Source organism: Sciurus carolinensis, chromosome 4 (genome assembly GCF_902686445.1).
Source record: "Sciurus carolinensis chromosome 4, mSciCar1.2, whole genome shotgun sequence".
Taxonomy (NCBI): domain Eukaryota; kingdom Metazoa; phylum Chordata; class Mammalia; order Rodentia; family Sciuridae; genus Sciurus; species Sciurus carolinensis.
Window position 1 is genome coordinate 112,362,864 of NC_062216.1, and position 25,369 is coordinate 112,388,232.

At 50.7% G+C, this 25,369-nt stretch overlaps 1 protein-coding gene and 1 pseudogene across 1 annotated transcript; one reads left to right on the top strand and one right to left on the bottom strand.

Annotated features, from left to right (window-relative positions):
• Window positions 1-230: 230 nt before the first annotated feature.
• LOC124982887 (putative methyltransferase-like protein 7A) lies at window positions 231-9,680 on the bottom strand (annotated as a pseudogene).
• Window positions 9,475-24,550, top strand: Krt7 (keratin 7). Its single transcript, XM_047548473.1, has 9 exons — window positions 9,475-10,002; window positions 11,468-11,679; window positions 13,714-13,774; window positions 14,896-14,991; window positions 16,960-17,124; window positions 18,254-18,379; window positions 21,158-21,378; window positions 23,840-23,874; window positions 24,241-24,550. Exons 1-9 carry the CDS (start codon window positions 9,679-9,681, stop codon window positions 24,396-24,398), a joined length of 1,398 nt encoding a protein of 465 aa, XP_047404429.1. The 5' UTR covers window positions 9,475-9,678; the 3' UTR covers window positions 24,399-24,550.
• Window positions 24,551-25,369: the final 819 nt, after the last annotated feature.

Genomic DNA, 25,369 nt, shown 5'->3' on the forward strand with positions numbered 1-25,369 from the left:
AGAAAATGCGAGCTTTAAATAAGTCATCACAGAAATATTCCCAAGGAAATTTCCAGAACAAAAGGTATGAATTTGCAAATTGAAATAGCTCACTACATCCCAACAGATCTCACCATTTACCAGAAGGTTATCAAACAATATGCTCTACCAAACTAAGCAGTAAACTAAGAAAGAGAAAGAGATAGAATGTAGAAGATGGGGAGTCCGGGGCCAGAGACAAAGGAAGAGAGTCACCTGGTGATGGTGAAGGAGATGTCCACATGAGAGCAGAGCAGCAGGCCTGGGGAACAGGGGGAAGACCCTGGGAGAAATGACTCTAGATGGTAACACTGACCCAAAGTTTGCCATGTTTGAACAGACTGAGAGGTTTACACCAGTCGGGGAGATTCTGGGATAATTTATTAACTCAGAGAAAATCCGAATAAGAAGGTATGTTGGTTGCATGGTTCGAAAGGTAAACGAAATAGAAGCCAGGTGCAGTGGGCACACTTGTATTCCCAGCGACTCGGGAGGCTGAGGCAAGAGGATCTCAAGTTCAAAACCAGGCTCAGCAACTTAGTGAGGCACTGAACAGTTTAGTGAGTCTCTGTCTCAGTATCTCAAACTAAAAAATAAAAGGGCTGGGGGATGTGTCTCAGTGGTTAAGTGTCCCTGGCTTCAATCCCTGGTATTAAAAAAAAAATGTATATATATATATGTGTGTGTGTGTGTGTGTGTGTGTGTGTGTGCGCGCGCGCGCGCGCGCGCACGCGTGCGTTGCATGGTTCTGCTGTGAATATCAGTTAGTGGAATAATTATCAGAGGAGGTGGGAAATGTGGTGGCCTGGGGATTTGTGATAAAGAGATGAATTCTTACTCTCCAAGGTGGCAAGTCAATAGTTAATGCCTAAACCCAAAGAGTTGAGAAGTAGCAATGTAAACATATTATTTAGAAATATGGATATAAAATGATAAAGTAAAAGGTAAAAATTGGCGTGGTTGCCTTTAGGGAATCAAGGTTGTGTGTGACTGAGAGTTGTTATTTTTCATCATGAGCCTTACAGTTTGCCTCTTTAAATTACACGTGTGCATAACTGTGGTAAATTTATATATCTATACCTATATCCATCTGTCTATCACCCATTGATCTCTAGGGCGAATTGGGGAGATGGTGGATAAAAGTAGAGAAGGGTAACTTCTTTTCTCATTGTCCTGCTGGCTCAAATGCTTAAATGATAGGATAGAATGCTCATCAGCTAATAAAGGTAGGCAGGGAAATTTGGTTTCATACTGGAGCCCAGAGCAGATAGGAGTAGGAAATGAGGTGATGGATGGCTGTGTGTGAGGGCAAAGGACAGACGCTTTCAGAAACACAAAGACATCCCTGCGAACCATTTCTACAGAAACTACCCAAAAAGGTAGGCAAATAAAAACTAAATAAAAAAAATGAACAAATAAACCAATCCAAAACTTGCAATAAAGGAAAACAAATACTCCAGGAAAGAGTGAGGAACAATAAAGCTAGTAAAATTTATAGTAAATAAGTGGATGAAGATAAAAGGATTTGAAATGAGTATAAATTGAAAAGGAGTTTTGAAATAAAAGACAAGGGAGGGGCTGGGGTTGTGGCTCAGTGGTACAGCGCTTGCCTAGCACATGTGAGGCACTGGGTTCCATCCTCAGCACCACATAAAAATAAATAAATAAAACAAAGGTATTGTGTTCATCTATAACTTAAAAAAAAAGACAAGGGAGAATAATCCTTAGCAGTAGATTGGAGCTAAAATTATAGATTATTTCAATCAAAGCCAAGATTTGGGATGGAGGTTTGTGGGATTGAGAGAAGAAGGGACTTAGGGAAATAAAAATTGCTAATGTGCTACAGGGTCTGATCCAAGTCAAGGGGTTCAGGCTACTATATTCTTTTGATAGAGTAACCTGGGCTTAAATATAACTTGAAAAATAAAAGTAACAGTTAGCAAACCAGAGATAGGAAAACCTTTAAAATATCAGGGAGGGGAAACTTGAGTAGCCACCTATGGGACAGGTAAGGGGAGTGGGATTTTCCAATTTCCTCCAATGTTCTTTAGTTTTTAAATTCTTTTTTAACAAGGACTCTGCACTGATTAATGACCTTCATAATTAAAAAGAATGATGTAAGAAATACTGAGAAGAAGATGGTGTTCTAAGATGCAAGTTGATGCCGTGAGAAAAGTCTCTGGAGAAGCTGCTTCCCACCATCACTTCCTGTCACTTTCCCAGCATGCTTTTCTTCTTCTTCTCAGAAACAATGAATAGCAACTGTCACTGGGGAAAAGGGCTAGAGAATGGTATGTAGATAACCCTGGGAGGCCCTGAAGTAAAACCAAAGAACTTATGACATAAATATAGATGGGTATCTGTGTGCTCACAAGTTCTTATTTGCTGGAGGAGGGCGATGTTCTAGCATGCCCTACAGGGGATTCGTTGTTCTCATTTGTGAGCATTGGCCTCTGTGATGGGATTTAGAGGCCAATAGGGGAGCAGCAGGTGAGAAGATCTCTGGTCTGGAAGTTAAGGCGCCTGCTTGTGTTTTAGTTGTGTCTCTGCCATTTTTGTGAGCTATGTGTCGTTGTGCAAGTTATTTGTTCTCTCGGAGACTGATTTTATCTCCCCAGAAATGCTGTGTTGCCGCACATGGTCAGCATTGGCTAAATGTTTGTTAAATGAATACTGAATAGATGAGTGATTGACGTGACTTACCCAAGGTCACCCTCTGTGCAAGCTGTGCCCAAGCCCTCAGGGGTCCTGATGTAGCTGGCATCTCTGCCCAGCTTAACATGTAGTAAGGACGGGCCTCTCACCTGCCAGTGCTTCACTCACCAGCCTCAGCACTCTGCACACCTCACGCAGGATCTGTTCCTGGTTCTTCACCGAGCACAGCACCAAGGTGCAGACCACCATGTCCACAGAACTGTCAGCCACCTGGTGCATGTTCTCCCCGGCAGCCACCAAGAAACACTCGAACTGCAGGTGGCGGTTCTCTGCAAGGCTCTTGAATAAGAACTTCTCAAAGTTGGGGTTGGGATCAACACAGGTCACCGTACACTCAGGCGGGTAGAACTTGAAGTTGGTCCCAGTGCCACAGCCCACCTCCAGTAGGGAGAGCTTCCCTGAGGGGCCCACGAAGTCCTGCAGGTTGCTGAAGAGCTCCCGCTTCTTGCCTGCCATTTGTTCATTGTATGTCACAGAGAACCTTACCAAGAAGTAGGGAAACCATTTTATTGATATCTAGTTCCACAAACTCAGAAAGTTCAGCCAGGACATGGAAAAGCCAGGCTGCAGAAGACCAGAAAGAGAAAAGGCAGAAGTATATTAGAAGGAGCACCCAGAACCATGGGAATGGGGAGGAGGGGAGTGGTGGTAGAATCCGCTAACCCCAGTACCACATTGTGGTCAAATGGGGGCAAATTAAGGGTAGTGGTATCCTGAGTCCTGATCTTCTTAGTCCCTGTTATGGTTTGGATATGAGGTGTCCTCCAAAAGCTCACATGTGAGACAATGCAAGAGGGTTCAGAGGGGGAAATGATTGTGTGGTGAGTCTCAACCCGACCAGTGAATTAATGGGATTAACTGAGTGGTAACTAAAGGCTGGTGAGGTGTGGCTGGAGGTGGGTGATTGGGGGTGTGCCTTTGGAGTATATATTTGTTATCTGTATCTGGTAAGGGGAGTCTTTCTCTGCTTTGGGATCATCATGTGAGCCGCTTCCCTCCACCACACTCTTCTGCCATGATGTTCTGCCTCACCTTGAGCCCAGAGGAATAGAACCTGCTGTCTATGGACTGAGACCTCTGAAACCTTTAGCCCCCAAATAAACTTTTCCTCCTCTACAGTTGTTCTGGTCAGGTCTTTTAGTCACAGCAGTGAAAACTGACTAAACAGTTCCTCAACAGAAAAGAGAGGTTCACACAACACAGCAGAAGTTTCAATGATTTGCAGCTACAATCATAACTTTATTAACAACTTCCATTCGTTGAATCTTGGTGATGTGATCAGGGTTTTAAGTACATTATCTTCTCTGATATTTAAACCCATGAGAAAGACACTGATTCCTCATTTTATATAATAAAGACTGAGTCTCACAGAGGTCAGCTACAACATCATGCAGCTAGAAATAGGCCGTTTGAGTCAAACCAGAATCCAACCTACCATTAGAGTGCTGTGTGGTTTCACGAAGGCTTCAGATCTTTTACAGGCTTTAACTGCCATGTGGACTGAGACCAGAAAAAGTTCATGGGCAGGAAGATCAGGCATAAAGAACTCAGGCAGAAGAGGCCCACACGATGTGTCTATCTCTTCCAGAAGCAGAAGTAGCTGTTCTTGGAGAGTCTGTGGAATCTTTTCTGATCTGGCCTCCTCTGCCCACTTGTGAATATCTGTATCCTTGTCCACCATCGGCTCCCCTCTCCTGCCACAGACTTGGAGGCATTTCTCCTGGGCACCATGACTGGCCCCACCTGGATGCAGACCCAAACCTCTGGACCTTGCTCCATTAATTAGCTTCAATCTCTCGTGTTTATGATGTTTTAAACAAGTCTCTGCCTTCCCTTTGTCATTCCGCTTACTCAGGTCTCACTGGTCAACATTATTCTTTTCTTAAGCTGACTTTCTGTTCAAGCTAACTTCCCATCTCACTTTCCCTTCCTGCCAAACATCTTTGGAAATGTTGATCAGCACTCCAAGTTTCCACTTCTTCACCCCATTGAAACCTGGGCCCGCTGACATCTGACTTCTTTCCCCACAGCTCCAGTAAAGTGCAGGCTGCTAACTCTGGCAGGAAGCTTGGCCGTGAGGAGAAGGGAAAGGGAGCCAGGGAAGGAAGGCCTGACCGCATTAGGAAGGAGGGTCAGTGGAAGATCAGAATATCTTAGGAGGTGAGAGAGGCGGGTGTCCAGGGCACAGGTGGTGGGATAGTCTGCCGCAGTCTGTGGGGAGGGAGAGATGTGGAAAGGCAAAGATGTTTTTACCAGTTGAACTTAATGTTCTCAGTGAAGAAGAATGCAGCGATTCTTTGTTGAGGGGGAAGAGAATTGGGGGTAGGCTGGGGGGTCGAATGAAGGTCCAGAGGTCTTGCAGTAGCAATCTGGAGGCCGGGAGAGGCTGCCAACCAAAAGCAGAGACTTTGCTACTGGATGCCCAGTTGCAAAGAGGCCGAGGCTGTGGACTGTGTGTCGAGGTGACACCCGATCTCGGGGATGAAGTTTTCTTCCCTGGGCAATCCACAGTTTAAAGCTGTAGGAGGGAAGTTCAGTGTTCCGGCTGATGGGGGCTGGCTATCTAGGTGGAGGAGGCTTCAGGGGAGGGGTCAGAGAGTGAGGTCATGATCAAAGCATCTGAGTTGTAAGAAAGAGGGTGGTGGGCGGGGAGGAAACGGAACAGCCAGGCTCAGGGCTGGGTGCTGGTGCAGCAGATGAACCCATCCGCTCACAGTGAGCAATTTCGGAATGGTCCTGCAGCTTAAGAATTCAGAGGCGGAGCCGTTTAGGATCTAGAGTGTGACGACAGGCAGTCATGAGAAGAATGGGAAAGTGAAAGTTTCTGGAATTGAGTGGCCCAAGGAGCCCTGAGAGTGAGATGTGAGTGGGCCTGTGTGGAGCATGAGGGTGCCTGGGGTGGAGGGAGGGCCAGGACTCAGGTGCCAGGGTCCCTGGTGAACACGAGGTCAGGAGGTAGCTATGAGTCAGCAGGGATCAGTCAGGAGGGAGGGAGGCATGGTATAGCTGAATGACCTGAGCCCAGAAGGAATTTTTAAAATTACAGTGATTTTATAATCAATATGTAAAGGTTAAAAATCAGCTGGGCGTGGTGGCACACACCTGTAATCCCAGTGGCTTGGGAGGCTCATGCAGGAGGATTGTGAGTTCAAAGCCAGCCTCAGCAGCTTATCGAGGCCCTAAGCAACTCAGTGGTTAAGGGCCCGTGGGTTCAATCCCTGGTACAAAAACAAAAAACAAACAAACAAAAAATCCCCAATCAGCATATAAAAAGAATTTATTAATTTCAACGAATAACACCCTGTTGAATGCATCTAGCTTAATTCATTTATTCACACATAAATGTTCCCACTTTTTCAGGAATATAAAATAGCAGCAGAGACCATGTGTGTATTTACACATTTGTTGTGAACATCTGTAGGATAAGAACCTGGCAGTGGAACTACTTGTTTGAAAGAATAGTGCATTCATTTTTATTTGTTATACTTGTTCATGTAAGGGCTAATGTCTTTCTAATTTTGAGATCTTTTGCCGACTTACCTGCCAAAGAGGAAGTGCCAATCGATAATTCCTCCAACAAAGGACAAAGCTTTCTATTACGTGTACAGCCACCAACCTGGAGTGCTGTTATTAAATATTTCAGTCTTTGATAATTCAACAGATAAAAAATGTTTTTTAAAAAAGCATTCATCTTTTTAAAAGGATTTTTTAATAACTTTATTTTATTTATTTTTTTATGTGGTGCTGAGGACAGAACCCAGTGGCTCACACGTTAGGCAAGCGCTCTGCCACTGAACCCCAGCCCCAGCCCTTTTTGTTTTATTCTTATTGTATTTCTTTGAGTGAAGTTGAACTTTTTTTTTGATAGTTGCGAACTGATTTTCCTTCTTTTTATTTGTTTTTTGTGATGCTGGGGATGGACCCCTGGGCCTTGCACCTGCCTGGTAAGCACTTTACCACTGAGCTACACTCCTAGCCTATTTTCTGCCTTTTGTCTTTTTCAAGTAATCTGGTGATTCCAACTACCAAGGTTCAAATGTTAACTCTTCTACACACTATCTGTGTGAGCTTGGGTAATTCACTTAAATTCTTTGTGCCTCCGTTTCTTCTCTTAAAACAGGGATAATAATACTATATACCTGCATCACAGGGTTATTGTGAGAACTAAATGGCTCAGTAAGACAGGGCCAGGCACGTGTGTAGGAGGCACATGCATTGCATGTAAGCAGTAACTCCTAGGATTCACATCTGTTGCACCGTTCCTTTGGGTCATTTGTCTTTTTCTTATTGATTCATATTTTCAGGAAAGTAGCCTGCTGGCTGTCACATGTGTTGCTTCCTTGTCCTTGATCACTTGACTTTTCAAGTTTTTTGCATTCCACCAAGGAAGTTAAATGACTTTTTAAAAAATGATTATACACATTCACATTCCAAGATAATGAAAAAAATGATCATTTTGTACTTTAAGAATGAGAAGATATGTTTTTAGGGAATAATTGTTCTGAACAGGAGGAAACCAGAAAGAAGAACCAAAAGTTCCCCTTGGAGGCTGGGCTGCAGGGGTCCTGGTGTCCAGGTCAGATTTAGTAGAGCCAGGGAGGGCTGGGAACCTGGTGCTGCTGTTCATAGCTGGGTTCCAGAGGGCGCAGCGGGACAGAAAGAGGAGAGTGGGAGGATAGCAAGTGTGGGCCTGGCTTGGTGTGTGTGTGTGTGTGTGTGTGTGTGTGTGTGTGAGAGAGAGAGAGGGAGAGAGAGAGAGAGAGAGTGTCTTGGGTGGGCAGAGGACTATTGGGGAAAGGCTCTGTGGGAGTAATTTATCAAAATATCAAAATACTGTCCAGGATCTTGAAAGGTGGTCTCTGTGAGGCCGGCAGAGGCATGTGGGACACGCGCATGCGCATACATGGAGCCTGAATTTGGGCTACTAGACTGTGAAACCCTGCGGGGCAGGAATTTGATCTGAGGTCTTGTGGGCCTGGCAGCTCCTCAAGAAGCCCTCCAGAGGCTGCCGTGTGCTGCACTGCCTGGCACCGAGTGGGCTCCTGGAGTTGGCTGGGAATGTAGGAATCTGGAGAGCACTAACCTCCAGGGATGCTTCCAGGAGGGATGAGAGGCCCAGGGTGGGTGTGGGGCAGGCCCTGGAGTGGGAATGTTGCTGGAGGGGGGAGAGGAGCTCAAGCCTGAAGAGCCCAGACACCTCTTGTTCTTAGGAGAGCCCTCTCGGGTCCTACTAGGTGTGGAATCTAAGGATTTGGTGAAGGAGCTATGGGCTAGGGAAGGGCAGCGACACATACCGGGCACTGGCAGAACCCTGCCAAGTCTTCTCAGCCAGGCTTTAGGAGACAGGGAGAAACCCCCGGGACAGAGAGGGGAGAGGTAGGAAGGGGTGAGAGAGGCCAGGACTCGGTGTGAGGGGTGTGTGTGTGTGTGTGTGTGTGTGTGTGTGTATTAAACAATTGGTCTCTTCTGCATGCCTAGGAGTTTCTAATTGAAATAGCAAACCAGGAAGGACATTCCATCCTCACCCTCCTCCACTCAAGACTCCCCCAAGGGCTTGGCCAGAGGTGACAGCCTGCCCAGAGGTGGGGCTAGGGGTGGACTAAAGGCTAAGGGAGGGGGTTTGACTGGAATGAGTGAGGTGTCTGGGAAGGATGGGGGAGGGCCAGGCCGCAGAGGAGCTGGGGAGTGAGCAGCTGACTGGGCCTGGGATTCCCTGGGCTGGAAACGCGGTGCTTCCAGCACTCTCCCTCAGGCTGGGAATTGTCTGCTGGTGACTTCAGTTGAGGAAACATGGGAGCCCTGGGCTTTTTTTTTTTTTTTTTTTTTTTTTTTTTTTTTTGTGGTACTGGGGATCGAACTCAGGGCCTTGTGCTTGCGAGGCAAGCACTCTACCAGCTGAGCTATCTCCCCAGCCCAGCCCTGGGCTTTATAACCAGAAAATGGGGGTGGGATTGGGGAGGAATGCTTGAGTGTGAATAGAAGCGTCTGCACACAGATGTGCACACAAATAAGTGCAACCGTGTACATAGACCCTCCATGCACACACAGATTCCCACTCTGTAAGTATACTCACAGATGTACAGAGGCACGTGTTCAGGAGTGTGGGCACCCAGAAGTGCACACATAGCCACCAAGTGTCAGAAACACACACACAAGCATTCCCTTCTTCTACAGGGACAGAAAAAATAAGTGTGGAACACTGGGGAAATGTGAGCGTGGGGGCGGGGGGGGGAGTCTAGGGTTTCAGATGCCCTGGGAAGGAGAGGGGCCAGAAGTGGACCCCCCTCATTTCTATGTTTAAATGTGGCATATGGTCTGGGATGCAGCCAAGGAAACCAGTTAGGTCAAGCCCATTCTGGGGTCAGATTATGCAAGACCTGAGCTGATTTTTCCAGGAGTAGCTGGACTTGGGGGAGGGAGAGGGTCAGGAAGTGTCTTTCTGGCTTGTGGCTGGGGGCTGTGGGCTCTGACACCTGAGCTGGAGCATTTTTTGTTCACCTCTTCCCTAGTCTTTTACCACCTGGTCTCTCTGCTGGCCTAGGGAATCTGGGTGCTCTTCCCCCTTGGAGAAACCTTCCCTGAATCGGCTATAGGTGGTCTCTGTGAGGTCAAGGCACAGCTCTGCCTTCTGTTCCCTGCTGTTCTCTGCAGCCGCCTGCAGAAGCTGGGGGTGTCTGTGGATGGCGTTTCTGAAGACAGGCAGATCCTTCCTGCTTGGACCCAGAGCCGGGGCCGCCCGGGGTGGGCGGTGCGGAGGGCGGAAGGCGGCCCCAGGAAGGGCCTGGCGGCCAGAAAGGTGCCTGGCGGCCAGCCCTGCCCCGCCCCGCCCCTACCTGTGAGAGCCCAGCCGCCCGCGCCGAACCATAAAAGGGGCCCAGTGTGCCTGAGGTCAGCGAGTTCGCCCACCTCCTCGTTCGCTGCAAGTTCCAGGGGGGTTCCGCCACCATGTCCGTCCACTTCAGCTCACAGGTGTTCAGCTCGCGCTCCGCCGCCTTCCCGGGTCGTGGAGCCCAGGTGCGCCTGAGCTCAGGTCGCCCGGGCAGCCTCGGCAGCAGCAGCCTCTATGGTCTGGGCGCCTCGCGGCCGCGGGCGACCATGCGTTCTTCCTATGGGGGCCCAGTGGGCGCCGGCATTCGCGAGGTCACCATCAATCAGAGCCTGCTGGCCCCGCTGCGGGTGGACATCGATCCCTCCATCCAGCAAGTGCGTCAGGAGGAGCGCGAGCAGATCAAGACCCTCAACAACAAGTTTGCTTCCTTCATCGACAAGGTGAGCCGGGTAGGACCCTGCCCCAGAGCCGCGCTGACCAACCCTGCCCACCTGCGGGCCTGCGCTGGTAATCTTGTCCTTCTCTTAGCCCACCAATATCTGGAGGATATCTCTGTGGCCTCTTCCCGCCCCTTGAACTCTGTCGTTGTTTTGCCCCTCAGCCTCCAGTCCCTGTCTCCCTTGCATCAAGCTCCCCAATGACCTCTCCCTCTCCTGCAGGAATGTGTCCCCAGGTTCTGTCTGGCTGCCCGGATGGATGTGCTCCCAGTTCTATGGGGTTCTTGGGCCAGCTTTGTCAGGTATCAGATTAGGAGATCCAGAGCCAAAGCCAGGGATTCTTTGCTCTCTAGGTCTCTCTCCCAGAGTGGGGGCTGTTAGCATCAGGCATGGCGTGGGGGTGACTCTCTGTTTGCAGCTGAGGAGACACTGGTTCCTTCAGATGCTGGAAATAAAGGCCTGGAGGGAGGAAGGCTCCTGGCCCCACCCACCTGCCAGGGCCTCCAGGCTGCCTTTGGTGGTAGAAGGTGGGGTTACATCTGTCCTTGGAGATAGCCCAGCTGGGGACAGGGAGTGGCATCAAGGGAAGGAGACATTTGGGAGATGTTTTTCCTGGTTGTCTGTTGTTGCCACACATGGGCTTCTGTGGGTGGGAGGGCAGACTACTAGAGGGTCTTGGAGAAGGGGGCTTTAAGGAAGCCTGGACCTAGGAACTAAGTGCTGTGGTCCTGCTGAACCCTCTGGCCAGGACCCCCTCCCTTGGGCTTAGACCGATGTCCTCTCTTGCCTTTGTGTACTTCCAGGCTCCCCCATCCCCATGTCCTCCTTGCCTTTACCTTTTGGACCTACACATCCTTCAGGTTCTACTGAAACCCCCAGGCTGCCCCTGGCCCGGGTTCCTTCCTTGCTGTTGAACAGCACTGTCTTACGGTGAACATTCAGGTGCTGGTGCCTCAAGTGGCTGATTTGGAGGAGGCCTCTCTTGCCTGCCTCCCTAGCCTTGCTAGGTGCTCCTTAAGGACCTTTTGGGGCCCCAGGGCAGGGCGCATGGGAGGTACTCCTTTCATATTGGATTGATTGTAGGCCCCTGTTCAGGGCCTTGCTGGAATACCAAGACAGGATACCGAGGCAGAGACCAGGTCCCAGCCTAAAGGGAGGGGTGGCTCAGTCAGCCCCAGGCCCCACATACAGGAACATATAGGAACAGGGCCCTTCAGAGGCAGGAGGTAGAGAATGCAATGGGAATAGAAAGCAGAAACTCTGATATATCAGTGAGGCAGTGTGACCTGGCTCATTCTTGAAGACACTTGAGACAGAGTCCTAGAGGAGAGGGCCAAGTGCTAGGGCCCCTGGCCAGGGGAGCAGTGGTGGGAACATGGGCTCTGCTGGGTGACTTGAAACTCTCTTCAACCCTGCTGTGGTGGCCTGGTCACCCTCTTGGGAGTTTCCTCTTCCATGATTCTTTCAGGTGCGCTTCCTAGAGCAGCAGAACAAGATGCTGGAGACCAAGTGGGCGCTGCTGCAGGAACAAAAATCGGCCAAGAGTAGCCGCCTCCCTGGCCTCTTTGAGGCCCAGATTGCTAGCCTACGAGGGCAGCTGGAGGCACTGCAGGTGGATGGAGGCCGCCTGGAGGTGGAGCTCCACAGCATGCAGGATGTGGTGGAAGACTTCAAGAATAAGTAATGCTCCTGGTGTCACCTGCCCTGGGACAATGTGATTCTCATCCTGAGTCTCTGCATATCTGTCTGGTTCAGGGGTCAGAGTATGCAGTTGCTGTATAATTCCCTGAAGGGCCTGTCTTTTCTAACACATTCCCTGCTCTCCCCCCCCCCCCCCCCCCAGGAGCTGTTGGATGTTCTAGTCCTTTCTCTTAACTCTGCCTGGGGGAAGTATCTCAGTCTACCCTTACCTGAATGGTCCAGTGCTTGATAAGTCCTCAAGAGAGGGCAGGCAAAAAGTATCCTAGGAGAGGGGTGCTTCAGTACATGCATGATACTCACAGATCATTCTAGAACAGTTCCCTTTTGTGCATGCAGGGAATTGGAAACCTGAGAAAGTTCAAGGACTTCGTCAAGATCACATAGTAGGTCACTGGAATCTGGGACTTAAACTTTGGGTCCCTGACTCCCATGAGGGGACAAAGGGTGGGAAGAAAAGAAGCAAGGAGGGAGGATGATCATCCTGAACAATGAGTGGGTTCAGGGGCTGAGGTGGGTTTGGTCAGGGCAGAGCCAGGAAGGAGGTTATAAGGGAAAGGCAGGAAGGTTTTCAGGTCTTTGAATGCTCACTGAGCCCTTCTTTTTCATTGAACAGAAACCAAAGCCTGGGGCTTGGGCAAGGCCCCACCCTGGCACACCTGCCAGTAGGCACTGGGGACAGTGAGTTGAGTTCTGTGCTCTCCTGTGGTCCTATGACTAAGCAGAAGCAGGTATCCTGGCTCTGATTGGAGGAGAGCAAACAAAGCTCTGCAGAGGGTCCCCACCTGCTACTTCCCTGGGGCAAAAGTCACAGATTAATCCCACAGCAGGTGGAATCACACGGAGCAGGGCTGGGATGGCCTGGGTAGCCATCCCTGTGTGTGTGTGTGTGTGTGTGTGTGTGTGTGTGTCCCACAGCCATCTCCACCAACTTCAGAGCCCTCAGAGCACCTTCTCGTGGGGCTGGCCTGGGCTCCAAGGCACAGGGAAGTGGTTCTGTGTATCACTGCTCCCGGAGCTTCAGTCTGTGCACCCTCCAGGCCCAGCAGTGCAGCACCAAGGCTGGGTGGACAGAGGGCCCGGCCATACCTTTTATAGAACTTAAGAGCAACTTTGGGACTGTGGATGCCCTGAGTCTTCTGGAGGGCTGGACTTGTCCAGACATCTTGTTTCCCATGAACAAGTGCTTTTTTTGTCCAGCCACTGTTGGATACTGCCGAGCTCTTGTTTTCTACACCGTTTTTTGACTCCCCTTCCCCCAAATTCTGGGTTAGGCCCTATTTGTAGACATTCTCCTAAGGGTGAGGGTCTGCTTCTTGGGAGGAAGAGGGATTGGAGGGATGTTGTGGGAGTAGAACAGGGGCTGGAACATCGAGCTGATGCCTGGTTCGTCTGGGACTCTATGTAGCTTCCTGCCTTTAGACCCTTCTTCTCCCTGCAGGGCGGGTAAACCAGTGGTTAAGGCCTGGCTCTGGAGCCGCCAAGGCTCACATCTGGGCTTTGCCACTAAGTCGCTTAGTGACGTGGTCAGGTTACCTGCCTCTCTGTGCCTTCATTCTTTTCTCTGATAACCACAGTACCATCCTTGTAGGATTGTTGGGAGGGTGGAATGAGTTAGGGTGCAGAGAGCACCTGTGGTCTGTAAGCATTTGCCTTCTTTCCCCAATATATGCCACCATTTTCCTTTAATTTGCATGTATTTCCTGGCCCCGCTCTACCACGCCAAGACTCAAAGCCCTAGGAATAGCCACATGGAAGACAAGGGAATTCAATTTTGTAGCTCTGATACCTGGTTTTTCCAGGTGTATCATTAAGACAGGGTAAAGGAGGGGCTGAGGATATAGCTCAGTTGGTAGGGTGCTTGCCTAGCATGCACAAGGCCCAGGGTTCAATTCCCCAGCACCACCAAAAAAAAAAAGAGCAAGAGGGTAAAGGGAGCAGAGTAGGTTTCATACCTCTATGTGAGGGCGTTGGAGGTAAAGCTGTGCCAACACCATGTCCCCTCCCCTGCTGCAGGTATGAGGAGGAGATCAACCGTCGAACTGCTGCTGAGAATGAGTTTGTGGTGCTCAAGAAGGTGAGGGGATGGACCGCTGGATGAGGGTTGTCTGCAAACACATAGAACAGAGGATCATGGGGTCTCACCTGAGCAGCTGGTAGGGACTGGTAGCCAAGATCCAGCCTGGTCTGGAAGCCAGGCCAGAGTGACCACAGTAGCGCAGCCTGCCCTGTGGGTGGGTGTGTCTGGTGAGTGACATACTTCTAGGCCTTCAGGATTAGAACTAAGACCAAAGGATGGAGATTAAGGAGGGAGATTTCAACCTCAGAAAAGCAAGTGTTCTATTCTAGTCTGAATGTTTTGTCCCAGACAATGTTGACACCTGGCCAACCTGAAATATTTGCTGAGTGAATGCGATGAGTGTTCATGAGGTAAGGAGTTCTCTGTCCCTGGAGAGGAGCTTGGCAGGCCTTAGGAGCACCTTTGAGGCCTTTGAGCTACATGCCCCTTAAAATTCTGCTTCAGTGCATTCTCACTGAGTGCTGGGGTTTCCAGGCCCATCCACAGAAATACAAGCTGCCCAGAGTGCTGGACCCTTGGAGGTTCGGGTTGATGAAAAGTGAGCTCTACCACAGGAGTTTAACCCCAGAAGTGTAACTAGAGAGGCCCAGACATCCTCTGACCTGGGCTCCTATCTGTGACCTGCCTGTCTCAGAGCCACCGGCACTGCCACTGCACAGGGCTGCTGGAGCTGTCCCTTCACCAGGACAGCCTCTGGGAGTTGAATGATGATAAACTCTACCCTGCACTGAGGAGAAGCTGAGGCTTGCAGTGTAGGAGTGATTTTATTCCAGGTCACACAGCTAGTGGTGGCAGAGCCAGGGGCTGTCCACACCATGAAGACTTTAGGAACTGGTCAAGGGCTAGGTCTGGGGCTTCAGGCTGCTCTGGGCTGCCAGTGCTGGGAAGGCAGCTCTGGTTCTGGGGCCCTGAGGAGACAATGCCCAGCAAGAGGCCTGAGGGCCTGTGGAGGGAGTGTCCTGCCAGCCATGTTAGGTGGCCTGGAGAAACTGTGTGTTTCTTACTAGGCCAGTGGTGTTTGGCTGGGGATTGGACGGGGATGGCTTGATCCTATCATTATTAAATGTTCCTGTGCTAAGGACATGATATTCCTCTGCCCTGTCCCTTTCACTGCCCAGGATGTGGATTCCGCCTACATGAGCAAGGTAGAGCTGGAGGCCAAGGTGGCTGCCCTGAACGATGAGATCAGCTTCCTTAAGACCCTCAACGAGACGGTGAGAATCTTGGGTGACTGACATTTCCCCTTCTGTGTCCTAGGCAGGGAGCCATGTGGTCCAGCACCCTGCCTCTGGGCCACTAGGTGTGTATTGGGGATAATGGTGTCATCCTGTTCTTTATTCTGGACTCAGGAATCCATAATGGGCTAGGGGTCAGGAGGAGAGCGGGTGGTAGCAGAAGGGGTAGGGTCTGTCAGGACGGGTCTTAAGAGACTTTGGATGACCTTGGCATTTGTCAGGTGGGGGGATTGGGTGGGACTGAAAGGAGCCTAGAGGAGGCCAGGCTCTGACACGGTTCACAGGTACATTGAATGGGACAGGCTGGGGATCCCAGGTGAGGAGGGCATGGAGTCCCAGAGGGACTAGGTGGGTGGCTGTGATTTTCTCATTCTCTCCCTCTCACCTATGTCCTGCCTGGGCTTCCAGCTCTTTTCCTTTGTGGGGATTTAAAAACCTTTCCCTGGCTCTCAGTGTGAGTCTCTGGGCTTAGGCAGAGGTAGGGTGGCCAGTCATCTGGCAGAGGGTGGGCTGGAGCATAATTAGCATGTGGGCTTAAGAACCGACTAGTTCTCAGTTCTCTTCAGTCAAGCCTTTGCCTGAACATCCAGCCTTCATTAGCTCCTCAGAGCAAATGTCTACATGTTTGTTAATTTTAGGGACTGTCCTTGAGGCTACTTCAGGCAATTGAAGTTCAGCACAGGTGGTGGTCTTCTTCTTCTTCTTCTTTTTAAATTCATTTTAGCTACACATGAGAGTAGACTGTATTTCGACATATCATACATACAAGGAATATGACTTCCCATTCTTGTGGTTGTACATGATGTGGAGTTACACTGGTCATGTATTCATATATGAACATAGGAAAGTTATGTTCAATTTATTCTACTGTCTTGCAGGCCTTCTTATATGCGACACATATTATAAATATATATATGTATATCATCTGTACCTATATGCACAAACACATGTACACTGTGTTTGTTTATAATATATAATTGTTTCTTCTTATTGCAAAAGTAATATACACTCACTGCAAAGAAAACCAGAAAATTCAGTGAGGCATAAGATGGAGAACAAATCACTTTTACCCATTGTAAAAACTTGGTGCTTGTGCCTGATGCTGATTCAGGTTTTTGAGAAAAAAGAAAAAAAATAGATTTATTAATATGCTAGCAATGGGAAAGTCAGTGGATTATGGTCGTGAAAGACTGCTGTCCTCCTCACAAGAAGAAACAAAGGCTTTAAAGGGGTACTCAAGAATTGGGCTCCTCATATAATTGTTGGTAGGTGCATTTAATGTCCAGCTGGTGATCGTGAGCGAGCTCTTGTTCAAACTCACTGGCACCAGATTCCAGGTCTGAATTTTCTTTGTTCTTTGGTGAGTGAAGGACATGATAAGTTGGCCTAGGATGGAAAGAAGGTTAATCTTGCTTCCCTGCTGTTACAGTGGGGGAGAAGGAAAGAAAAAAGAAAAAGAAGAGAAAAAAGGGAAAAAAACAAAACAAAAGAAAAAACAACTTCAGAAATGTAAGGTTTATACTCAAAGCATGAAGTGCACCCCTGTTATGTTACCATCTTTGTATTGACATGTCCAGACTTTTTTGTGCATGGATACACATGGGGATAAAGAGATAAATATTTTTCACATTGTGGTGTACTGCTGACACCCTGTCCTGTCAGTAAATACAGCTCACCATCAGTTTTAAAGGCTGTGGGGCGTCCTGTCATGGAGTGTAATATGATCCGTCCCCCCACACACACCAGTGCTGTGCCCTGAGGGGACCCCAGAGCACCACACTGTCATATCAGCTCCTTTAATCCTACCAGACCTGCTTTGAGACTCCAGGACCAGGGCTGGGCAGGCTCACTCCAGCTCACCTTACTTCTCCTCCTCCTTGTGTGGGCAGGTGTGGGCATCGGGATGTGTCATGCCCCAAGTCCCACCATTCTGTCCGGTCCTTCCAGGAGTTGGCAGAGCTGCAGTCCCAGATCTCAGACACATCGGTGGTGCTATCCATGGACAACAGCCGCTCCCTGGACCTGGACGGCATCATCGCTGAAGTGAAGGCCCAGTACGAGGAGATGGCCAACCGCAGCCGGGCTGAGGCTGAGGCCTGGTACCACACCAAGGTGTGCCACCACTGGGGGCATCTTTCCTCCTCCTGCCAGGTCTCTTGGTGGCAGCCTCCCTCCTCCTCACCCCATCTGGGGCCTTCAGGGCTGAGGGCCCCACTGTCCTGGTGGGCATCAGTGGTTAAGTCTGTGGTGCTCTCTGGAGTCCAGGGGAGAAGAGGACATGAAGACCATGTCCCTGGCCTGAGGGAGATCCTAGCCTGATGCAGGGACCTGTCAGGAAACAGACATGCATTACTGATAATTAGAATTTGTTACGTGCATAATGCTGGGCATATAGTTCCAGAACTTACGCAGGCATGGCGTGCTTGCATAGTGCTGGGTGATATTTCCCATGTTTTACCTCTATTGACTTCATTAATCCACAGAATGCCTCTGTTAGGTGCGAACCATTACTCTTACCATTGCAAAGTTGAGAAAACTGAAGTACAGAGAGGTTAAGTGATTTGCCTCACTTCACACAGCTAGGAGATGGAAGAGCAGGCTCTGGATTCTGAATGCCAGGGCTCCTGATCTGGGAGGCATCACCATTACACATACTTCATGGAGGCAGGGCAGCCCAGGGTGCAGGTGCTGAAGGAAGGGGAGGTGATGCTGGGGCAAGCTAGTGCGGCTCGAGGAGGGAGCCCAAGGCAAGGTTTCACCAGCAGCATAGAGGACTGTTGCTGCAGCGCTAAGGAGTCATCCATGGTGCAGGGGTGAAAGCCTAGGGATGCCAACAAGGGACTGGAGGTCCTCACGCTGCCATTGATTTGCTGTGTGAGTCCTGGACAGTGCTTCCCTTTCACTGGGACTCAGGCTCTGCATCTGTGAAATGGGTGGTGCTGGAAGCAAATGTTGAATAGCGCCTCAGGCTTTCAGTTATTGTCCAGCACTAGGGCAGGGTGGGAGTGTGAAGAGCCCCAGGGCCAAAGGGGAAGGGCCCTGGAAACCTTTGCTGTCTTGGCGATTGAACCCCTTCCCTACCCCACTGCCCAATACGCTGGCCTCCTGGTATTGGGTGCAGGTGGCTGTGTTTTCCCTGGAAATAGAAGCAGGGAGGGGGGCTTTCCTTGGATGGGTAGCCAGACCAATCACCTATAATCATTGCCCACCCCTGTGGTACTTGTCTCTATGGTTCCTCCAGTTCGAGACCCTCCAGGTCCAGGCTGGGAAGCATGGGGAAGACCTCCGGAACACCCGGAATGAGATTGCAGAGATGAACCGAGCCATCCAGAGGCTGCAGGCTGAGATTGACAACATCAAGAACCAGGTGGGGCTGCGCCTTCTTCCCTCCTCCTCTCTGCTCCTTGGGGCAGGTGAGAGGTAGCCATCTGAGGCCAAGTTCTGGGCGAGGGGCAGAAAGGTAGAGGGGGGACTGTCATCTTGTCTTCCTTGGGCCTCAGCTAGGGCAGCTCGCTTCTCAGGGACACTGGTGCATTCTGCCAGAATGGAATACTTTTGGTCAGGTGCTGGCTTGGGGCCAGAGCAGGAAGAGTCCTGGCTGGGCACAGAGCCTGTGGACAGAAGCCTGGGCCGGTGAGCGAAGAGCCACCATCAGTTACCACATTGGTACTGAACACTCTGCTTGCACCTAGCTCTGGGGCAGTGTGCAACATCTGGGAGCTCACAGCTCATTACCAGGGCTGACAAGTCTCTTCTCACTCTGCTCGGGCCACAGCGGCCTGCTTCCTATATCTTGCATTTGCCAAGCGTGTTCATGCTGCAGGGTTTTTGTACCGGGCCTCTCTCTGCCTGGAATGTGGTTCTCCTAGCTGTCAATGGCTGTTCTTTCTCAACCCTGAGTTTACAACAAAAGACCCCTTCTTGGAGGTGGCTTTCTCAAACACCTAACCAGTATCTCAGCAGCTTGTCTGAAGTTCTTTGAAGTGCCCGTTGCTCTGAAATGTTCTGAATTATTATTAAGCTATAGACTGTCCCCATTCCCCTGGTATATATAAATGCCTTGAGAGCAGGGACCCCATCTGCCTGCTTCTCTGTCCCTTTCTTCCAGCACCTGGCACATGATAGGGGTATAGATCTCCAACAAGAGACTGAGAACTGGAAGCTGGGTTTGGGGGTATTGATGAGGGAAGGGTCCCCCATGCCCTGGTGGAATTCAGATGTGGATGGGCAGCTCAGCTGGAGCAGGTGTCTGCAAGGGGGAGGGAGGGCAGGAGCAGATGCAGCACCTTCAGAGAGCTTATCTCCAGATGAGCTGGGGAATGGGAAGTGGGGGTGATTTACACAGAAAATGTCCTCACCTCAGAGCCCTGCAGGCCTGTTTATACAGGGGTGGAGACTGCCTCCTGGCACAGATGTTGGGTCATGAATCACCCTGTGTTCCAGGCCAGGAGGGGAGGCACAGAATAATGAATGGCAGTTTCCCAAATCTTACATCCTCCACCACATCCAGTTCTCCTCTCACATGACAGGGCAGAACCAGGGCCCAGAGTCATGTGTCTATCATCACCAAGGACCCTTGAGAACATCTGGGAGGGACCTCCAGAGGCAGGGGGTATGGTTTTGGACTAGGGAGTACCAGTCTGACAAGACAGGGCACTGAGAGGTAGTTGAGGGACAAGGAGGCAGGGGGTGAGACTTTGGCTGAGGGAAGAGGACACGGGGATAGGGAATGGTTGATGAGAAGCAAGAAGGAGAAGTAAGTCCTGAGCTAGGGAATGGGGGCAGCAGCTCTCTGAGCTGAACAAGAGGCCTGGGGCTAGACAGACTTCTGGTAATAGCTGTGTTAATCAGCTTTCTGTCACTGTGACAAAATACCTGAGAAAGTCCACTTAAAGGAGGAAAGCTTTATTTTGGCTCAGTTTCAAAGACTTCAGTCCATGGTTGCTTTGGGCCTATGGCAAGGCAGAACATTGTGGCAGGAAGCTTGTGGCAGAGCAAAACTGCTTATCTCATGGGAAACAGAGAGATGAAGGAGCAAATGTCCTCATCTCTTCAAGGGCATGCCCCCAATAACCTAACTTCCTTCCACTAGGCTCCACCTCCTAAAGGTTTCACCACTTTCTGAATAGCACCATTAACTTGGAACAAAGCTGTCAACACATAAGCCTTTGGGGGACAATCAAGATCTAAACTATAAGAGTGGGGAGGAGCCCAAAGCAGGGGAGATTTAAGGCCAGGTACAAGTGGCAGTTGCTTAAGGCAGACACAGATGCACTGGAACCAGACTCTCCCTACCCAAACCTATAACCTGTGGATGTGGTATATGTGATGATTGGTGGGATCTTTCTGCCCCAGGTCCCCCTCGTCTGGGCTTGTTCCCAACTGATTTTTATTTTGAAGACTGTTTCTGGTCCTTGTGAGTTGCCTGGCATTTGGAGACTCAAACAGAATTCCATGGTCTTGGAACTTCTCTAGTTGGGGTCTGGGGGACTGAGGATTTTGCAAATCATAATAGCATTTATTTATTTATTGTTAAAATTTTTTCTAGTTGTCAGTGGACCTTTATTTTATTTATATGTGGTGCTGAGAATCAAACCAAGTGCCTCACACATGCTAGGCAAGTGCTGTACTACTAAGCTACAACCCCAGCCCCATAAGAGCATTTATTAATAATAGCAATCATAGTAGCAATTTGTGTGTGTGTGTGTGTGTGGTGCTGGGGATCGAACCCAGGACTTTGCACATCTAAGCAAATGTTCTACCACTGAGCCACTTCTCCATTTCTTACAGTAACATTTATTAGGCACCTGCAGTTTTTGTGGTAAGACCTCTGTGTCTTATCTCTTTTCATCCTCATAGGATCCCTCTGAGATAGGTGCTGTGATCATTGCTCTTCTAGAAAAGAGGAGAGTTTGCCTTAGAAAGGTGGATTCATGCAAGGCCAGATAGCTAGTAAGTGGCAGAGCCAGGCTGGGAACCTGGGTGTTGGGTATCCAAGTCCATGTGTTTCATCCTTGGGGGAGTAGGCAGTTCAAGGAATCCACCTTAAGCAAGTCACCCAGGTGCTCACTGCTGGATGGGTAGACAGGAAAGCAGTGGCTGGTGAGCCCTGTCTTCCAGCTCACAGTTCCACTACCACCTGCAGCGTGCCAGGTTGGAGGCCGCCATTGCCGAGGCCGAGGAGCGTGGGGAGTTGGCCCTCAAGGACGCTCGTACCAAGCAGGAGGAGCTGGAGGCCGCCCTGCAGCGGGCCAAGCAGGACATGGCGAGGCAGCTGCGCGAGTACCAGGAGCTCATGAACGTCAAGCTGGCCCTGGACATCGAGATCGCCACCTACCGCAAGCTGCTGGAGGGCGAGGAGAGTCGGTGAGGAACAGGAAGTGAGGCAGGGGATCCTGGGGCTCCGTGGGGTCTGACGTTCAGCCATGTACAAGCATTTCCTCTTCTGCAGGGCACAGGGGTAGGAGGTATAGGGAACTCTGAGCTGATGTCTTCTAGAAGGAAAAGTCACTTGGTGTAGAGCCCCTTTGTGTGTATGGCCATGCAGGGGCATCTCATTTGATCCTCAGAACACACTCAGGGGAGCAGGTCAGATAGTACTGACTCCCTAGTCTCCTGTTTTATTAATTGACCAGTCAAGGAGCAACGATTCCTGGTCAGGCACCCTTCATGATACCAGGCTGCTTCTCATGACGTAACTCAGCTAAATCATGTGGTGCTGACAGAGTGTGCTGGACAGGGAGGATTCCTCGGTCCCCAGAGGTATTTGCATACTCACCTACAACAGGAGAGGAGGCCAGGATGAGTTAGTCTTGTAGGATATTCTTCAGGAAAGACCAGGTGCCTCTGACTATGGAGTTGGGCCTTGGTTTTCTCCTCATCGGATTGGTTGAGTCTGTCAACAGATAAGGCTTTAGTGTTGCGCCTTGGGGGAAGGTTAGAATTTGGAGAGGTGAGAAGCAACAGTTTGGCAAAGGCTGGGAAGTGGGACTCGTCTTGTTTGGTTTTGGCTTGTTAGAACCTGGTGTGGACACGCTTCTACCCTCCGGGAGGTCGTGTATCAGTTGAAGAGATAAAACATCCTTAAAGGAAGTACTCGGTGAATAGTGGCTTGTATTTTAAGTGCTAAATTTATTATTATTTTTTTAAATATGAACTTTCTTTTCTGAGCAGCATTTCTGGGGCAGAGGCTGGAGGATGACTGGAGTGGAGGGGAAAGGAAGGGAGAATGAGGGCGTGCAGGAGCAGAGCCTGGAGCGAGGGGGAAGCGGGGCAGCAGGACATGAGCTGGGAGGCATGGGGGAGGAGGACGGGCTCTCCCCAGCCCTTGACCTGCCCCTCCCTAGGTGGGCACGCAGTCTTTGCGAGAAGAGAGATGCTGACCAGGGGTACAGAGCAGCTCCAACTGAGATGCCTTTCTCTGCACCCTCTTCCTCCGTGGGCATGGGGGCCCCAATTTCTTGAGAACTCATACACTAGGCCTCTTTTCCTCATAGAAGTCAGAACTGGGGGACCCTTAGAGTAGGACCTGATCCAGCTTCCTCCCATGGCAGATGAGGGGACCGAAGCTCAGAATGGTAAGTGGCATACCCAAGGTCACACAGCAAGTGGAAACAGCCCTCTTCTGAAGGCCTAATCCCAGTTCAGGTTGCTATCATCCGGTTAGAGCTTGGTTCTCGTAGAGGAGATTGGCCTTCCCCACTCTTGGGACACCTTTCTTTCATCCCTTAGCCTCTCAACCCTTCCTGGGGCAGATCCAGGGTCATGGTCCCCAAACTTTTACAATTTGTGGGGGGTGTTTTTTTGAGAACACAAAATTACAAATATAAAATTAGGCACAAGAATACTCAGAATGAGAAAATAAAAATCACGCAAATCGCTAAGACTTGGACATCGAGGTCTCTTGCTTTTGGGCTCGCTAGGTGTTATACCAGAAATTCTTAATACAGGATCGTTGCTTGGTGGCAGTCAGCTCACGCTGTTCTGTACTTCTGGCAACTCCAAGCACTTGCAGGGGCCGTGGGAGCTTCCAGAAAACCCTTCCCTTGCCCCCTTCTTGGGCTTGAGGCGGCTGAGACCTGCTGAGCTCTCCTCACTCCCTTCACCAAAGAGAGATGCCCCTCCCTCCTGCAGAGCAAACTGACCCCCAAGGCCAAGGGCTTGGTGACAATGGGGCTGTGAGTCACAAAACAAACACACCCCGCTGTCTCAGGTGGATTTTTAATTTCCACTGCAAGACCTGTTTCAACCCCATAGGCTGCTTAAAGCCACCCCACCTACCCCCACCGCCCCTCCTTGGTCCTAGCTGAAGCTACGTTCAATCAGTCAACAATTCACTAATTATTTCAACACATAGTAGGTAATTACTGTGTTCCAGGCCTCATGCTAGGGGCTGGAGACATGAGAATCAATAGGCAACAGCCCACTTTTAGGACTTTATGATCTGGTGAGGGAAGGCAGACATGTACATAAATATTAAGTGCGGCTACCATTTACCAAATCCTGGGTGTACAGGGCTTTAGATAACTTATGTAACTTGACCTTCACCAACAAATCTCTGACCTTGGTCCTTATGTTAGACCCAATTTACAGGTGGGCAACAGAAGGCTCTGTGACTTTACCTCAGGGCATGTGGCCAGTAGGTAGAAGGGCCCGAGTGAACCTCCCCACCCCCACCCCATTTTACAGCAAGGCGGGAGGCAGGCTGGAGGTGTGGGGACCCGAAGGAAGGAATAAGGATCCTGCTGGGGCCTGGACGGGGCTGCCTGGGATGTTGCCTCCAGTATTGAGGCTGGAGCTGTTCTCATGGTCTGTCCTCTGCCCCCAGGTTGGTTGGAGATGGAGCAGGAGCTGTGAACATCTGTAAGTCCTTGGCAGCCACCCTGTGCTGTGCAGACTGGCCGGGTCATTAGGATGACAGACTGGCCTGCGGGGCCTGCTTGTGGGGCTGGGAGCCTCTTCCCTTCCACCCTGGCAGGTTCCCTGGAGCGCACATCCAGCTCAGTGACCTCCGCGTGAAGTCAGTGGAGGAGGGAGGGGCTGGGGGGGGGGAGGGCATTGAGCCCCTATGGAGCAGCCCCTGGTTAGAGGCTCTTTATGGGTTGGCAATGGAGGGGTCAGGGAAGGGAGGCAGGGTAAGAGAGGGAGGCACCTGTGGCCAGACAGGGTGGAGTGAAGGGTGGAGTCCCTGTGGAGGGCCTTACCAATGGAGCCTCCTCTCTTCCCCAGCTGTGGTGAATTCCACCGGTGGCAGTGGCAGAGGGCTGGTCTTCGGGGGAACCATGGGCAGCAATGCCCTGAGCTTCTCGAGCAGTGGGGGACCTGGGGCCCTCAAGGCCTGTTCCCTCAGGGCTACGTCTGCTGCCCGCAGGAGCCTCTACAACTAAGCTGAGGCTACAGACACACATTCCCCTGCCCTCAGTCATGGGGGACTCCCCTTCCGGCCTCCCATCCCTGGTCCTGAGATTGCAACACAGTCTGAAAACTGATCCCAGTAACTTCAATAAAGAGGATTTCTGAGTCCTGGGTGAGCCCCATGCCCCAATGCCTGGCATCCTGACTTCATTAGAATGGGCATGGAAGGGGTGGGGAGTGGGGACAGGGGACTAGGACAGGCAGGGCCTGGATGCCCACGGTGGCATGGGGGTGCTGCTCTGACGGACTGGACTCTTACTAAGGACGATGCCATGGCTTCCTCCCAGTCTTCCGGCTCAGGAAGCTCAGGAAGACCATGGGGAACTTCAGGCTGTCAGCAAGTGGGCACTGGAGTCCTCCCCGGTCCAGAGATGGCAGGACTGTTTGCGCCCCTCCCCCACACCCTCTGCTGCCAGAGCACATTCCTCTTGTAGTGAGAAGGACATACCGGGTTTCAGGTAGCTCAGCCAACTTTCATGCCAGCTGCCGCCAGCCTTCCTGCTGCTGGGTCAGCCAGGTCCTGGGGCCCTGGATGTTGTGTCTGGGTGCTCTCTGCATTTGGGGTGCTTGGGGGTGATGGTCACGTCACAGATGAGGTCTGTGTATGTATTGGGTAGGGGTGTGTCAGAGTCTACGTCCCTGGCAGGCATCTGTGCCTGGGTCCTTGGGCAGAGGGATGGGCTGTGTGTCTGGAGTGTTGAGGGTTTTGTATCAGGACCTATGTGTGGGGACATCTGTTCCTGATGGGCAGTAGCACATCTGAAGGATACTGGGAGGGCAGTAGGAGGTCTCTGACCTCCAGGGAGTGGTGGTGTGTGCGTGTGTGGTGGAGAGTAAGAGGAGCATCTGGGATGTGCTGGCTGCTGTGGGGACATCTGTGTATTTGATCCCACGGACAGGGTATTTTCCTATGTTGAACTGGGGTTAGGGAGTGAGCATGGGG

Coding starts and splice junctions, on each gene's coding strand:
- Krt7 (XM_047548473.1), top strand. CDS start 9,679: ATGTCCGTCCACTTCAGCTCACAGGTGTTCAGCTCGCGCTCCGCCGCC. Junction 14,992..16,959: donor TTAAGACCCTCAACGAGACG/GTGAGAATCTTG, acceptor CGGTCCTTCCAG/GAGTTGGCAGAGCTGCAGTC. Junction 21,379..23,839: donor CTGGAGGGCGAGGAGAGTCG/GTGAGGAACAGG, acceptor CTCTGCCCCCAG/GTTGGTTGGAGATGGAGCAG.